At 43.2% G+C, this 18030-nt stretch overlaps 1 protein-coding gene across 2 annotated transcripts in view; it reads left to right on the top strand.

Annotated features, from left to right (window-relative positions):
- Window positions 1–12572, top strand: part of KIF13B (kinesin family member 13B) — a 124882-nt gene extending 112310 nt beyond the window's left edge. For both annotated transcript variants that reach the window (XM_048517223.1, XM_048517214.1), the window contains 2 exons: window positions 1252–2296; window positions 7003–12572. In XM_048517223.1, coding sequence (XP_048373180.1) covers window positions 1252–2296; window positions 7003–7295 — 1338 coding nt within the window. In that variant the 3' untranslated portion in view covers window positions 7296–12572. The remainder of the gene's footprint in view (window positions 1–1251; window positions 2297–7002) is intronic.
- Window positions 12573–18030: the final 5458 nt, after the last annotated feature.

Below are 18030 nucleotides of genomic sequence, written 5' to 3'. Positions count from 1 at the left end.
AATAATCGATCTTTCCGAGTTTAAGGTATTATTGCAAAGATATACATCACTGGGAAAGACTGTTAATCTTAGAAGGCGCAGTTAGCTTCATACCCTGCAGGTTTGTAGTGCTGCAGTAAAGTGGCTGAGAAGAGACGGGTGTTTAGAATGTAGGGCTGTGAAGTTTGGCACATGGCTGTGAAATGAGTGATTTATCTGTCCTGTGAATTAAGCCAGACAACTGAGACAGATGTTGCTTGGTTTTCTCCTTTACATAAATCGCCCTTCTCAAACAGCAAATGCCCATTCCCCTGATATAAATAATCTTTCAGTAAATAATGGGGGCATATTTCTTGTGCTGGGTGCACTCACATATTAATCCCAACAGACCTTCAATGAGAAAATGCCCATTAGCCAAAGAGCTTTCTTAGCACTAGTGTTAAAAATCTGTCATTAAAACTCTTTGGGTTTGTTGAAATTTCATCGTTTGATCAGCTTATGTTTTCAACAAGATAATTAGGCTGAGGTTATTTTTACTAGTGTCTGAAGTTCCTCTTACTCACTGCCCTCAAACAGTGGCGTACTGGGCCTAAATTTTCGCCCGGGGGCATGACCGCCTCCCCGCACCTGCCTCCCCTTGTGCCTCACTTACGGGAGTCAGCAGGGACGCCGGGGGAGGGCAGGGCTCAAGGGGCGGCTCAGATGGGTTCCATGACAGCAGGCCAGGTCCTGGGCTGGCCTACGTCGTGGTGCCTGCCTGGGCCACCTGCTGCGGCACCCCACCCTCCCTGCAGGCCGGCTTCTGCCCTCCCCAGGGCATGCAAGAGCCGGCCTGCAGGGAGACCAGGAGGGTGGTGGGGCTGGGTGCACCCCCCCAGTTGACAAAACAGTGTGTGCCCAGGGACATGGGATACCCCATGTCCCCATTAGCGGTATGTCACTGCCCTCAAACAGTCTAGACCATGGGGCTGTCCTCCGTGTTCACTGGGCTGGGTAGCAAGAGACAACCGTGAGACTGCTTGCTCAATCAAGCCCCAATATTCATGCATACCCTTCTCCTTCTACTACTTAGTTTCTTTCCAAACAGACTCAAACCTCTTCAGCTACTTTCCTACTTCCAATCTCTCCAGGTTTGGCAAGTGAAGATAAACTTGATATGCTACAATTAATTTTGTGCAACTTTTTTCTAGCAGCCGTGTTGGCAGTTCTTTTGCTATATATAATGATAGCATTGTAGTAATCCTCCTGAATATTTCTCCATTTCTGTTTCAGATTGCGCATGAGGAAGGAAGCAAAGAGCCATTTGAGGTCGCAGTGCATTCTACTGAGTTGGGGAAAAGTTCTGAAAAGTCACCTAAAGTGCCTTCACATCAGTCCACAGCAGACATTCCAACACAGGACTCGCAAGAAGGGCCACCGAGCCCCTTGAGCGAAGCATCCAGTGGTTACTTCTCTCACAGCGTTTCCACAGCAACCCTTTCTGAAGCCCTGGCGGCAGGAAATGACTCCCCGCTTCAAGCTGGCAACCAGACACCTGCAGCAAATGATGGGCCCCAACCCCCAACGCCCATGCAGATGGGGTCTGCTGTTGAAGGTTCTGTAAAATTGGGTCCTGTGATAGGTTCTGATGTTTCACCTTCTCTTCAGAGAGGCGATGTGGTGGCCCCTGGCCTTAAAATTGACTATACAAGAACTAAAGACAACAGCAAAGTTAATGGTGAGGGCAATTTAAGGTCAAAGTCTGTTGTCTCCTCTGTAGCTATAGGTGATGACCATGCTAATGCCTCCATAGCCGCTAATGCTAAAGGCTACCTTGCTACCTCCTCCTCAAAGAAAGAGTTGCGGCTGACAGAGCCGCATGTAACTCCACTAGTCTGGGACCCTCATGTGATTGGGCATGGCAGTCCAGCCTCCATTTCTGAAACAGGACCTTCAAAATCGCCGGTCCTTTCCAACCTTTCCTCTCAATCCAGCAGTGCAGTCTCTCCGTTCAAAATCCAAAGAGTGAGGACGTCAGAACTTAAATCCTTCTCAAACATGTTGGGAGGAGAACAAGGAGGATCCTCAAGCTCCGAGGAAGAGAAGGGAGGAGAAAGAAGCGAACGGGAATCTGGCCAGAACAATGGCACAGAAGCAGCCTCTGAGGAAAAACTGGAAGTGACATCTGACTCGGAAGAAGCCAATGAGATACCGGACTGGCTGAAGGAGGGTGAATATGTGACCGTTGGTACAAATAAGACTGGAATAGTGCGATATGTCGGCCCAACAGACTTCCAGGAGGGGAAATGGATTGGTGTCGAGTTGGACTTGCCATCAGGTAAGTGTTTTGAGGAAGTGTTTGAGCTGTGTTGAGTTGCCCAAAGGATGTTTTCCCCCAATAAAACTTTTTAATCACAGTAAGGAAACTGCAGTAGTTTTTCTGGGTTTCTTCATTCCATGCCTTGTTGGTCCCATGCTCCGAAGCCCTGTAGCCTTGCACCACTGTTTGCTACAAGTTGGCTGGACATCAGGTGCATATTGGTTATCAAGTGGTGTCTCTAGAGCAGGGGTCTGCAAGCTGCGGCTCTCCAGATGTTCATGGACTACAAATCCCATCAGCCATGCTGGCAGGGGCTGATGAGATTTGTAGTCCATGAACATCTGGAGAGCCGCAGGTTGCAGACCCCTGCTCTAGAGCAAGCGTTGCTGGGAGTAGCACAGTGTACATATTGATCTGAAAACTCTGGAGAAGCTGTATCCAATTGCACTTGCACAGGTAATGAAGGCTTAGCCTTATTCTTGAGACTGACATTACACTAGGTGCACATTCTGTACTCCTAAATTTACGCTTAAAACCTACGTTGACCGAAGGCAAAGAGTTTTTAGGTGTTGTGTGTGCCCCCCCCCCCCAATCTTTGGAAAAACAGTAAACACTGCCAGAGCGATCATCAGATGAGGGATGTTATCTTGTGGTGATGGCACTTCCTCCACAAACCAGAGCATGCAATTTCCTGCTAACTTGCAGAAATAATGTTTTTGAGCAGAGCACAAAGATAGTGACTTGATAGGAGCCATGATCTTTGGTCTTAAGCCTGCTACAGCTAGGGGTTCAGAAGCCCCAGGGATTTTTCTACTAGGATGTCCTCTGCCTAGTAGAAACACATTTTTAAGGTTTCAAATGTATATTCATCTTAGTTTTATTTTGAAGGGTTTCTTCCCTGTTAAATACTTCTCTGATCACTGGAAGATGTCTTCTGTGAACAGTTTTGTTGTGATGTTTAAATATCAAGATCAGTTTTAAAAGTCCTGTAGAATGACACCTGAGTTATGGGTGCTTTCTGAACTTTTCTGTTTCTAGAAAACGGCCCCGAATGTTACTTCATTTGGGGCATTCCTAGAATATAAGTGTTCATATTTGTTTAACTTGACAAAACGACTTTAGTCATGCAGTTACAGCATGTTGAAATGGCTGGAAATATCACAAACTGATGGCCAAGGGAGGTTGGAGATTTGAGACATACTCTCGATCAGGGGTGTCCAACTCTGGCACTTCAGATGTTCATGGACTACAATTCCCATCAGTTGGACACCTCTGCTCTAGATTGTATGGGTTGATCTTTGATTAAGAAGTGGGATTGCAATTGAAGGCACAGTCAAGTTGATTGGAGGCAACTCTGTTCCCCAAATTAGTGGTCTGCAGCCAAGTGAATTACTGTGGGGAATTTTAATTTATGCAAGAAGTGAGTAACGGTGAAATCTTTCCACCTGGATCCTCCTATAGGGGTTCAGACCTTTGAATAATGAGAACTGTTTTGACAATAGAGAGATGTTTTGAGTCTCAGAAAAATAGCAACTACTACAGTCATCTTCGAGTGATTCATTCATACAGAGTCTAACAAAATAGGGACACTATCAGGGTTATACATTACCAGTGTAGAAGATTCAAGAAGCAAAGAGCTATGCATTACCAGCATGCATACTTTTGAAGGCGAGCACCACCACCAGCTGCAGTCATACAGGTGCTAGCTTGTTGAAAAATATGTATCTAAGTGATACTAAATTATGCTTAGTTTTCATAAGAAACATAAGAGCGAGCCTGCTGGATCAGACCAGAGTCCATCTAGTCCAGCACTCTGCTACTCGCAGTGACCCACCAGGTGCCTTTGGGAGCTCACATGCAGGATGTGAAAGCAATGGCCTTCTGCTGCTGCTGCTCCTGAGCACCTGGTCTGCTAAGGCATTTGCAATCTGAGATCAAGGAGGATCAAGATTGGTAGCCATAGATCAACTTCTCCTCCATAAATCTGTCCAAGCCCCTTTTAAAGCTGTCCAGGTTAGTGGCCATCACCACCTCCTGTGGCAGCATATTCCAAACATCAATCACACGTTGCGTGAAGAAGTGTTTCCTTTTATTTGTCCTAATTCTTCCCCCCAGGAGTTTCAATGGATGCCCCCTGGTTCTGGTATTGTGAGAAAGAGAAAAAAAATTCTCTCTGTCAACATTTTCTACCCCATGCATAATTTTGTAGACTTCAATCATATCCCCCCTCAGACATCTCCTCTCCAAACTAAAGAGTCCCAAACGCTGCAGCCTCTCCTCATAAGGAAGGTGCTCTAATCCTTCAATCATCCTCGTTGCCCTTCTCTGCACTTTTTCTATCTCTTCGATATCCTTTTTGAACACAGTACTCCAAGTGCGGTCGCACCACTGCTTTATATAAGGTCATGACAGTCTTTGCAGTTTTATTCTCAATTCCTTTCCTAATTATCCCCAGCATAGAGTTTGCCTTTTTCACAGCTGCCATGCATTGAGTTGACATTCCCATGGATCTATCAACTAAGACGCCCAAATCCCTTTCCTGGTCTGTGACTGATAGCACTGACCCCTGTAGCGTGTATGTGAAGTTTGGATTTTTTGCCCCTATGTGCATCACTTTGCATTTTGCTGCATTGAACTGCATTTGCCATTTCTTAGCCCACTCACCTAATTTATCAAGGTCCGCTTGGAGCTCTTCGCAATCCTTTGTGGTTCTCACCACCCTTCATGAGAACAATAGCTGAGTGTCTTCATGGAAACAATATGTTCTCTAAATCGTTGTTTGTTATTAGCAAATACTGGCCAGTGTCTTTAGCCTTGATAAAAGACACATTAGGCAACTGAGTGAGGCTTTCTCTGAAAAATTGCTTTGGTATTTATTAGGGGGTATTAGTAATTCTATTTATGAAAAAAATATAGGAACGACCTGTCATTAGTATTGAAGATATTGTTAGAGTGTAATAGAGGCTCATAGGATATATAGCAATGTATAAATGGGTGGGGATGATGGGGTTAGTGCTTTATGCCAGCCTCTCCCTAATCTCTAAGCTGGGGAACCGGGTTTGATTCCCCACTCTGCCACTTGAACTGTGGAGATTTATCTGGTAAATCAGATTAGCTTGTTCACTCCAACACAGGCCAGCTGGGTGATCTTGGGCTAGGCACAGTTCTTCTGAGCTCTCTCAGCCCCACCTACCTCACAAGGTGTTTGTTGTGAGGGGGGAAGGGAAAGGAGCTTGTCAGCCCATTTGAGACTCCTACAGGAGAGAAAGGGGGGATATAAATCCAAACTCTTCTCTTCTTCTTCCTTCAGCTATTTGGTGTTTTCTGTCCATTTCTCTCTGATGGAGCAGCAGTGGCGTAGGAGGTTAAGAGCTCGTGTATCTAATCTGGAGGAACCGGGTTTGATTCCCAGCTCTGCTGCCTGAGCTGTGGAGGCTTATCTGGGGAATTCAGATTAGCCTGTGCACTCCCACACACACCAGCTGGGTGACCTTGGGCTAGTCACAGCTTCTTGGAGCTCTCTCAGCCCCCACCTACCTCACAGGGTGTTTGTTGTGAGGGGGAAGGGCAAGGAGGTTGTAAACCCCTTTGAGTCTCCTACAGGAGAGAAAGGGGGGATATAAATCCAAACTCTTCTTCTTCTTCTTCTTCTTGATGTTGCCATGGGGGACTATACCTATCCTTGTAGAGGGGTGTTATTGCCCTTGTAACTGCCCCTTAGGATTATGGGAGTAGTCCAACCTCTAACAGTCTGTCCAACCACAGTAGTTGGTTCAAATAGTAAAGAAGAAGGCATAGCATCATGTGCAGAAGATCCCAGCCTCAGAGATTTTCTATTTAAAAGGCCCTTAGGTAGTGATGGGTAAGATTCTCTGCCGGAGACATTAGAGAGACACTACCAGTTAACCAGTAGGCAGCACTGTCAGTGCCCCTGGACTTCTTTTTTATTAGGAAGAAGCTTCATATGGTGAGGACCTACTATGGTCTTGAGTCATTTCAAGGTAGCTGCTTATGCTGTTGAAGGTGTTTTGCAGGACAGGTGCAAGGAAGTACCTTTTTTTGCAAAGCATAAAACTTCTGGAAATGACTGCCACAAATCACTATCACAAGGTATCTACTAGCGTGGTTTATTGGAAATGAAGAGATAAATTCATAGAGGATAGCTATTGATCAACTTGTTTGCACAATAACTAGATGACCATTCTGTGTTCAGAAGAACCTACCCCTAAACACCATTCGTATTGGCTTTTCCGCATGGGAAATCTTGTGGCTTTCCTGGAGTCACTTGGTCAGCTGACATAGGAAGCAGGATCTGCACTTGAATGTTCAGTTTGAAATATTTGGACTTTTCTCTCTGGTGTCTTCTTGAGTATCAACACAGAGACAACGTAACTAATTTGATAAGTAGAAAATCAGATGGGATGGACTTGTATGAAATTACAAGAAAATGTTCTGCTTGTGGGAGCCTGTAGGGAGAGGCATTCTTTCATTCTCAAGGGCCAGTTCCGGCATTTTTTCCTCCAAAAATTTGGCTTTTGGATAGTACAAATAAAAAGGTCATCAGGGAGCAATCCTGTACAGGACTACTCAAAAGTAAATCCCATTTTATTCCATGGCATAGGAAAGTATTCTTTTGACTGCATCCAGGAAGCATGTATGATTTGTTTTCTTTTGCTTTTTTATTTAGTAACCCTCTTATTTCCACCTGCCTTTTTGTCCCAAAGGTAAGAACGACGGTTCAATTGGGGGACGGCAATACTTCAAGTGCAATCCAGGCTACGGCCTCCTTGTGAAACCAAGTAGAGTAAAAAGAGCCCCGGGGCCTGCAAGACGTCGAAGCGCTGGGCTGAGACTGCAAGGTGGAGTCACAGCTGAGAACCGGAAGAGCGGCAATTTCTCTGGGTCAGCCTCCAACTTGGCTTCCCTGACTGCCTTGGCCAAAACTGAAGGAGGATCTGCTTTACGGCCAGAAAAGACCCAGAAGAATACAGAAAACAGGAAATCGTGGGCGACCTGAAAGAGCCCCGCTTGGCACCGCACTACCTTGTTGACACTGACACTTTGGAATGGCCTTACTTGCACAACTAAGGCCCCTTCTGCCCATACAGAATAATTAATTTCAGTCCACCTTCACAATTGTTTGCAAGTGGATTTTGCTGTTCCGCGCAGCAGCAGAGTGCATTGAAAGTGGATTGAAAGTGCATTATTCAGCATATGTGGAAGAGGCCTAAGTCAACCCAGGAGACAACCCGGGCAGAGTCATAAGGGGGGTGGGGATGGGGATTCTCTGCTGGAGTCATTGGGGTGTGATGAATCCTTGGCCTTCTTGTGATGAGGGAGTCATATTGAGATTCCTGATGCAAATGGTGTCGCTTCTGTTTATGTTTTTACTAACTGTTTCCCTCATGCATGCTACACAGATGCGCACACAGGCAGCGAATTGGTGCGTGTACTTCAAGGGAAAGCCATTTGCCCTATTGTCTTCGTCTGTTTCCAGCTCTTTTGAGAGATGCTGGCATGGGGGATAACTTCTGGAACAGAAGCCAAGTAGAATTTGCTACTGAGAGCTGTTGACAAAAGGCTAATCCTTGAAGACAAGTAAAGCAAAGAAAATCTTATAACCTAAACACAGGCTTCCTAGAAACGGTGCCTACCTAACACTTTTGCGGTTGGTCTCTGGGGTTTCACTACTCCTGTTGAAGTCCGTTTGAAGGGATTGCTCCTTAGTTCTTTCGGAATGAAGGATTGTGGCCAGTTCACCCAACCGGTAGCTTTTATGATGCGAAAACTTTTAAAAAAACATATCCTTAATTTCACGGTAATCTCTGTGGTCTTAGGTGATTTTTACTTTTTTATTGTAAAAAGAGAGGCAGAAAGGAACCTGCTTTCCTCCCATCTGGAACCTGGGGTTTTAAAAATTAACTTAAGACATGCCAGCATGCAGTCTGTTGCTACTGTATTTATAAAGATGGCTCCTAGTTGCTGGTTTTGGTCAGAGTAGCTCTGTAACACAGATACCTGATATGGCCATCCTTCCTTGCATTCTGGGTTTTAACATGTTTGTAAAGCAGGTGCGTATCCCCTTTCCCGATGCTATGATATTTATTTGTTATTTATTGCTATTTTTTAAAATAATAATAAAGCCTTTGCGACTTTACAATCAAACCTCTGCCTGCTATTGCACAAAAGGTGCACAGTCTCATCTAGGGTACCACCCAATTATTTGCATGCCTTCACCCATCTTCCTGACTAATGAATCTGTGTCTTTCTTCTCCTTTGTACACTTCTTCCTTTAAGATGCCATCTTTCCTTGGAAGATGTGGGTGACCAAAAACTTCTGTGGCTGTACTCAGCCTGAGCACGCCAAGACTGCTGTCCACATGTAGTAGTGTACCAGGGAGTTAGTAAATTTCCACTTTTGCTGGCTGCTAGGGAGTGTTAAAACAGAGGAGGCTTGGGTAGCCCATGGCTGTCCACTATGTAGGGCTGATGAGCTGCAATCAGTTGGGTGAGTCACAAAGATTGACCCAGGTTCCTGAAAACTGGCAAATCCCAAGTGTGGCCAAGTGTACTGTTGAAACTTTGAGCCAGTTCTGAGACAAGCTTACACAGCAACAACGTGTCATTCCCCAGGAGCATCTCCTGTGAATGGCTGCTCGCTCTCATCCAGGCAACTCACAGCTGGCTAGAGTCCCTCCACAACTGGTGGGAACATCCATATTGAGTTGCATGGTTGATGCTGTCTTGGTCCCCATTTGTAAACGTATATGTACGCAGCCCCTGTGTACATTGCTGGAGCTCTGTGATGGAGGCACGGCAGGACAAAATAAACTAACGCAAGCCTTTGCAAATATAGTTTCCAGGGTCTAAGCTGCTTCTTGATTTGATAAATATGAATCACCTTTCATCCACTGTAGATTTAGGAGCTCTATAAATAATGTTTAAAAGGCCTTCAGTGTTGATAGTTGGACCTTGATCCTCACTCCCTTCCTTGCTGTGCAGGCTTATTCTCAAGTGCCTTGCCCATCCAGTCCCAAGGGCTGAAACAAAAGCTTCCACGTCTTAGGTGTTGTGGTAAGAGAGCTGCGGCTGCTGATTGACTTTTAAATTTGTAGTCTTTTGCAAAGGGGAACAGACTTTTTGTATAAATAAGTTTCTGTATTAAAGTCATACTTCCCTGCTGGGAAGTATGTTCTCTGGCCCCGACAACTCTTATCTGGTTCTCCCCTGCCCCGCAGTGTTCGTAATCTATAGTTGGGGCGTAAAGTAGTGCTGCAGCTAAGAGAAACAAGGTAATCAGTAAATAAATCTGCCCCTGGGAAATGGAGAGTGTTGTTGGAGGTGAAATATCTGGGAGAAAATAAATCCCTCCTTTTGAAAGCTATGCCATGGAAATCTAGTTGGGTTTAAAGGTGCTGCTGGACTCAATTCCAGCTCTTCGGTTGCTAACGCAGCTACCCACCTGAAACAACTCTCCCCCCAACACTCAAGGGCTATTTGTCTACTACAGTTGCTGTACAATTGGGATTTTTTATGGTACCTGCAACTTTCACATTTTTTTGTAATAAAATAAATTCGTAGCTATCTGGATGGGCAGGTTTAAAACTGCAGATCATGATCTCAATCCACAAGGTGTGTCACACAAGAGCCATTGAAAAATGTGGGGATTTAACTTAGTTGTGACTTTATGAAAACCCACAATTTGCTCTTAAGTAGAGATTCTATGTTTCTGCACCCTTTAATGTGACCAAAAACATCTGCCTGCTCTGTGCCGATACATTAGATTTGGGGAGGGAGAGATTAGGTGCAGATGTTTTCTCACTATTTCAATGATTCAATACCAACAGTTAAGTACCACCTTAACTACCTGCTTTCGTGAATGCATGTGTGGGCAATCCCTGACCAGCAGGTAAATTGCTCTGTTTTTTTGGTGTGCCATGGTTTTTGCAAGTTTATCATGCACTTTACTTAGGAAGAGTCAGGCCAGATCTAGAAGAGCTGAAGGCCACAGTCACAATTGAAGTTCTTGAAGAGTGCGATTGATCTCCCAAAGGGGAGACAGGTTTAATACCTGCGATTCCCATTTATTGTACCGATCAGATTTTGTAAAATTGCTACGTTGTGGCTGTGTCTTCATGAAGTTCTTCCTGACTTCCATTGGAATGACAGACTTCCTGCTCTCAACATATTTTCTTGTTCTCAACAGATTAAAATGCTGTCACTCAATTCTTAACTGTCTTAACATTCATGTCCTTAAAAATACAGCATGTAATGGAAAACTTGTCTCTTTCGTAATACAACTGAAGTTCTTCTTTTTTTAATGCATCATTCTGCATCAGATTTTGGTAAAGCAAAAGCTTTTATGGCTGAACTGAGGGTGGTGTCTTTCCTAGGAATGAATCTGATTTGTCCTGTGACTCGACCATTAGTTTCTTTCAGTCAAGTCACTGTTCCTTCAATAGCGCTTCGTTGCTCAGTCCAAGTTTTCCCATGTCAACTTCTGCATGGCAGCCGCTTTAAATCCTATCAAATGCTAGTTGTTACGACATGGTCAACCCTTTTCCACAGCACTTCACCTTGCAGCTCAGTGGATTTCTCTCTTTGCCGTCATAAACAGAAGATAGAAAAATATAAGGGTGTGGTGACCACTTGAGATGTCATACAGAAATTTAAAATAGCCTCCACATTTCTAGAAGAAACAAGACAGGCAGCACCTTCTATTAGGGCCAACCAAAATGCCGCAAAATTTAAGTTCTTTACCTGGAAAAAAATGTTTCACTGTACTATCAAAGATGTTCATGGCCAGAATCAATGGGGTGTTGTGGGTTTTCTGGCCTGTGTACCCATGTATCTGAAGATGCCAGCCATAGAGGGGGGCAAAACACGAGGAGCAAAAACGACCAGACCATGACCACAGAGCCCACAACACCCTGTTTTTTCGTACTTTTTAATTTTTTTGCTCTTGATGAGCTCGGATAAGCTCCAAATCTGGCACAATCTTTTCTATCCTCTTGTTTGGCCCTAATAAAACATATGATATTGATTCCGTTTCTTGTTCCACATAGCCAGGCCAGCCCCTGGAGGCTTACAGCCAGACTGTGGCTCAATTGTCCATGTTGACAGTGCTCCCTTTGTATGTCTACCACGTGTCGGGGGCAACTGAAAAGTGTTTCATGCAAATAGGTTGGCTAATTTTTTAAAAAATGTCATAACTTTAGCAATGATGTCAATGCAGTCGGTCACATTTTTAAATAAAAAGAAAAGGGATTTGTGACTTGGGCATATTAATGTAATCCATAAATCAGTGTTAAATGTTTATATTGATCGTCGCTGCTTGCCAGAGTGTGAAACCAGTGGGTTGTCAAGTGCTGCAACAACTCCTGAAGGTTCCTCTGCTCTGATGCTCTAGATCACAGGTGTCAAACTTGCAGCCCTCCAGATGTTCATGAACTACAATTCCCATCAGCCCTTGCCAGTATAGCCAATGCTCATGTTGGAAGGGACTGATGGGAATTGCAGTTCATGAACACCTGGAGGGCTGCGAGTTTGACACCCCTGCTCTAAAGGTAACAGTGAGATGTTAATACCACAAAATCTGAGATGTCCTTGCAGCAATTGTAGCACTCACATTTTTTCCACTGTTGTAAGCTTCTGCGCCCTTGAGAGATGTGCAGTTTTCCATGGAAGCTGAAAGTTGAGACCAGAAAGCCTTATCCAAGAAGGCGATGCTAATAGAACTACCCTTTTGGATGTGGCTGGAGTCTGGACATGCCCGGTAAAGTACTCACTTGCTCAGCTAGACTCTGCAGATCTGTGAGTGGGTAGGTTGGGCCCTCACTTTTGGGTTCAACCAAAATTTACTGTTCCAGGAAAACTGTTGCCCATTCTATTACTGCCCACCTTCCACACTAAAAAAACTGAGGAGAGGAGTTTGCAAATATAGCATTAGGCACCATTGCTTAAAGACCTTTCTATTAGTTACTGTCTGACACTAATAAAATCAGTTCCTTTGGGAAGCCTTTTGGGATTTGACATTTCTGTTGATTTTGTGTTTGATTTTTGTGATTTGTTTTGTAAAGCTAGGAAGATTGTAAATAAAGGATGGCAATTTTAGATTGTGGTATTAAAAATGTGTTGTTGGTCGTACCTTTTTAAATGTGCTAAGATCCAAAGATTCTTGTAATTAATTGTAAAGTTTTTAACGATTTCTTGTATTATACTTAATAACTGTAATATTGTATCATACCTGTGATATGATCTATGTCACCTAAATAAATTCTTTAGGCTAAGCCTCTTTTAATTTCTGACACCTGTTTCCTAATCAAAGTTTAGCAGAATTGCTGGGTTCAATCTGCCAAATATTTACTCAATTCTGCTTCAAAAGCCCCCTCAAACACAACTTCCAGAGACAAGGCTGTGCCTTTAAAAAAAAGATTGTGTGTCTATGGCAATCCAAATAGAAGAAGTAGTGTTTGGATTTATATCCCACCTTTCTCTCCTGTAAGGAGACTCAAGGTGGCTTACAAACTCATTTCACTTCCTCTCCCCACAACAGACACTTTGTGAGATAGGTAGGGCTGAGAGAGTTCCAAAGAACTGTGACTAGCCCAAGGTCACCCAGATAAGCCTCTGCCACTCAGGTGGAGGAGTGGGGAATCAAACCCAGTTCTCTATATTAGAATCCACCTGCTCTTAACCATTACACCACACTGGCTCTTGAAGAAGAAACAGTGAGTAACTAGACTGAGGCTAAATTCTCTTCTTCTCACTGAAGGGTCCTCATGAAGCCCCTTCTCTTAATCTGCCATTTTTTCTCCTCACACAGCAGCAGTGCAAATCTATTGGAGAAGACTGTTGCTGCTCCTCCTCTGCTAAACCAACAGCTCCTTTTTCCCTTGTGAGGTGCAGGTTATAGCAATCAACAGTATTGACATTCAGCCTTTGAAATACTTGAAATGTCACACACACACACACCTATGCTCCTTGACCTGGGCATCATTTGGAGTAGACCTCAATATCTCAGGGATATGATTAAGTTCAGTGTTCCTCATCCAAGACCAGGAGCCTCCACCCGAGTGTGTTGAATGAGCCCTTCTGCTAAGAAGTAAGGCCCGAATCAACTTGCTACACCAGCCTGACAAAGCTTTGTACAATTTCCTAGGGTCACTCTGTGAGAACATTTTCCTGTCCTTTTCTTGATCGTGTCCTTAGAATATGGCGTACTGCCATGCGCAAAGGCAGATCCTGAGGAGGAATGTTAAACAGGTGGTTCAGTGAAATTACTCAAACTTTAGGACTGAAGAACCAGACACAATTTCCAGCTTTTTAAAATAATGTACCTTTTATTGTTATTTATAATCTGCCTTTTTCACTTAAACTCAAGGCAGCTTACATAGAGTGAGTCAATATAATCAAAAGGATGAGACCTACAGCAAAAAATATCATAGGAATTAGGGTTCTAGAACTAACCAGAAGTCTAACAATGTAATATGGAGAAAACATTATTAACAGGACACACTAAATGTTGCAAAAATTTACATAACAGGATCCTCATTTCCACAAGCTAAACATAGACCACAACCCCTAATGATCTATCCAAGTAACTTTGTGAAAAATTTAATACTGTGCAACTCTATTGCTTGTGTAGAAAGGCCTCTTGAATAATTCAGTTCTGCATCGTTATGGAAAGCAAGGAGAATGGGAAGCTGCCTGACTTCCACAGCAAAGGTACCCTTTGTCAGGAAACAAACTTGAGAAACTTATTTTGGCAAAACTGTTGACTCTCCTTTTATTTTCTGTAAGTAAGTACAGAAACTACAGTCCTGAAGCTTCAGAGGTAATATGTAATTAGATTTCTAGGGAGGAGGAGACCTGGGTAAAGACCCATTCTTCACTAGGTGTTCTGATGAACAAATCTCATCCAAACTAATCTGAGTTGTGAGGATGAATTTGGGATATTCCCGAATTCACTTCATTGAGGTCCTGTTTGGAGCACCAAGTAACCCAATTCCTACAACAAAAATTGGACTTCAGATTTTACATTGAAGATGCTGTGCTAGCTAGTAGCAACATAGCTGGTTCATGGAAGCTTTCACAAATACTGTAAAGGTCCAGATTTCTCTTACAAGGGCTTTCGAATCTTTAGCTGTAGCACTACAGGTTTCTGTAGATGTCTGTCTCCCCCTTCAACCACTCCACACCTACTTTTTTTCCTTTTTTTCCATGCCAGAATTATGTGAATACAAAGTCCTTGAGGAAACTGTAGAGAGAAGGCGTTTCCCACTGCAAGAATGCTGACATTGTGTCTGTTCACTACTCATAAGTCAGCAAATTACCTCCTCATCCTTCATGGAACAAGATTGCTATGGCATTCAGTGTGATGTTCCCTGACTTTGGAATATTTTCAGCACTTTACCAACATGACTGCAAGAGGGACCATAGCCGAGATAGAGAACATGCTTTGCAGGTGAAAGATTCAGTCGGAAGTTCCAACATCTCCAGTTAAAGAATCTCAAATAGCAAAGGTTAAGAAACTCTCTGCTTCAGACCAAACAAAGCCATTAATAGTCCTATAGTATATGGCAACTTTATGAGTGCAGTATCTGTTCAACTGTATCTGTTGCAATAGTGGTATAAGGGCAGTTTTGTTAGTAGTGACCCAACAGTTGGTGGGTGTCAAGGCAAGATATCTCAGCAGGGAAAAATACCTATACCAATGCAAAAACTGGAGATATTCAAACCACTTTAATTCTGAATTATGATATGACCAGCTAGTGACTGCAGAGCAACTATATGGCAGCAATAGATCTTGCAAATGCATAGTCCCTCCGGCCTTAGCTGCAATCCAAAAAAGTAGGTGTGCTCTGCTTATTCCACAAATCTTTCCAGTACAACATCTCTTTGTCCCTGGGGTTGTTTGTAAGGTTCTTGAACGATTAAGGATCCATTTTGGCATGCAGGAACTGAGTTTCTCTCTCTTTCTCTCCACAAACATCATGTCTGTCTTGTCTTGTTCAGGGAAAAACAGGACAAATATTCAGAGTTATCTCAAGTGCCTCAGAAAATGCTTCTACATTCTTTATCAGCCTCAGAGTTCTCTTTCTCCCAGACACAGATTAGCGATGCTAGACTCATAACTAAATGATAATAGCGAAGATAGATATGTCCAGGACATGTAGATTTATGGTTCTACCTCATAAACTTTGTTTTCTGACAAGCTGTGATTGGTTTGGATTCTGCATAGCTTTTTTTGCCTTCCAGTGGTGACCGCAGCAGTTTCATAACTGCAGAGTAAAGTCACTGATGATGTTTCACTTATCGCTATATTAACTGCTCCCAGTCACATCCAGCCATTACAAAGCAGCTCAGATTTTTGCTTATGAGGATGTCAATCTTTCTGAGTAGTAAACCCACCCTTCAAGAATAAAATTGCCCTCAAAATTTAAAAATCTGAAGGAAAGTTCTCCATAGGAAATGATCGATAGGAAAAAGCAAAAAAAAAGCATAGGTGAACTGGCACTGAGGGGCAGCTTTGTTCGTGATTTGTGCTTTTCTAGGATTGTTTGAAAGGTTAACAGGTCTCATTAATCTGGCAACATGTATGTGGCAGCCAACATAATTTCACAGAAAAGCGCAATATGTTTCAGTCTCCCAGTTATAATGGTCATAGTTACAAGAGACATACATCTCGCTGTCTTTCAAACAATCAGGGTAATGAAAACGAACTGCTTGGCATGCATAGCACACAGTGCCGATTCCCATCAACCAAAAACATTAAACAGGCTGTATATTAGCTTTGATAGCTATATTTAAAGTGTTTAGTCACCATATACTATGAATGGTGCGTTCAAACAATGTTTCTGGTGGGCTGCTTCTACAGGTAAAGTTTTAAGACTTGGTCAGCCAATAAGAGTCCGTGCCCCAGCAAATGAATGGTGCGGCCTGGACCTGTTCTTCATATCCAAGGTAAATATGTTCCACAGGCTGTAGGTGGTGGTTCCTTCCATAGCTTATCCAACCACATTTTTGCCGTGATCAAGGGGAAAGTCAAGCATTTGGCACTTGAAAACAGATCAGGTGTTCGCTCTGTCCAGCTCAGCAGTTTTGATTTTAATTAACCAACTTCTCAGGGATGTGTGTGACAAAAATCCACCACTTTCCACTGATTTAATAGCACAGTTCCTCATCTTCAGTGGACTACTGCTTATTTTTTTATATAAGTGGTAGGCTCTGCAGTTCTAGGGGCCCAGTTATCCCATAATACGAAGGGCCCATTTAGGAGGGCATCTGCCTATACCTTTTTTATGTCACCAAAAAGTAGGGAATGACTTTTTGGCCAGTTACATTTTGTAACCAATTTGACAGTGTCTGCAAGCTGCTCGTGATGGGACCAGCAGGTTTTGTACCAGCCAGATGTAATGACTGTCTTGCCCTGGCAACTCAGGATAAACGGAAATTTTGTGAATACCCATTCTAGGAGCTGAGGGAAAGAACCAGTTGCCGCTGCCTACTACTGAACCATGCAACTCAGCTCTGAACTATAGGTGAAGAAGTTTCATTTCTGAGAGATGTCCTATCATTTCTTCCTCTAATATTTTTGTCTTGTGCCCTCATTTAATGTTTTTCTCGTGTTCCCCTCAACAAATTATTTTATTTGAGTGTATTTCTAGACCACCTCTCCATCCCAAGTTATTGAGGGAATATGCTGTGGTAGGTATGGTTGATATACTCAAGTTTAATGAGGAAGTTACGTGGTCTCTCCCACTAACAGTGGTTAGTAGGAAAGGCCACTAGGATTCGAGAGAACCAAGTTTGAATTCCCAATTTGCCATGAAAACTCACTGCATGAACTTGGGCCAGTCACATTTAATCTAACCTACCACATGGGATGGATGTTAGGGAGAACAAGATCATAAGTTGCTTTGGGGGAAAAAGCAGGGTGTAAATATCTTAATATTGTAGGAATTTGGTCCTTCCTGTAGCCAAGAACTATCCCAGATGTAATGCATGTTTCTCCCTGGGCCCTCAGAGAATTAGTGAAAACAAGCGGACTATATTCAACCCACAGAACTCCACTGGACCAATTATATGGGCTACACAAGGCCTGCAGCCCATTTTCCTAGCCTGACAGTCTGAAGATAGAAACAATTTCTCATTACAATATCTTTAGGTGCAAAAGCGCTCCCTGTAAATACGACCATATCAAATAACAACAGCAAGCCAAGAACTTTGCAAAACTCACTAATGTCTACAGTGCACATGTAACCCTCCAAATACCCAGGTTGTTTCCCTTCCTCTGCTAGCTAGCGATATGACATGAAAGGGGGAAATGTGTAAAATTATATTGTCATGACACAAGAATATGTAAACCTTATGGAGACCTCAAAAGAGACATGACTCGGGGCTAAAATTTCCAGCACTATCAGCACTGGAAATGGAGTGTCCCATTGCACTTTTGCCCTGATAATACAATGCTTAGGCATACACGGTTCATTTCTTAAAACATTGAATTTTAAATAAAATCCTTTGAGGTGCTGCTTTATTGCAATGTTTTCTGCATCTTGGAAGATAAACGCCCAACAGTTGTGAGTGAAACAAGAAAAGAAAATGGACCTCTGTATTGTCGAAGGCTTTCACTTGCCGAATCACTTAGTTGTAGAGTCTTCGGTTGAAAGGAACAGAAATTTGGCGAGTAGCTGCCTCTGACGCGCTTTCAGAGCCTGTGGCTGGCATCTTCAGAGGATCCTCTGAAG

The sequence above is a fragment of the Sphaerodactylus townsendi genome, linkage group LG01, assembly GCF_021028975.2.
Source record: "Sphaerodactylus townsendi isolate TG3544 linkage group LG01, MPM_Stown_v2.3, whole genome shotgun sequence".
NCBI lineage: Eukaryota > Metazoa > Chordata > Lepidosauria > Squamata > Sphaerodactylidae > Sphaerodactylus > Sphaerodactylus townsendi.
The sequence above is the reverse complement of the archived record's forward strand: the minus strand, read 5'-3'. Positions and strand labels throughout refer to the sequence as shown.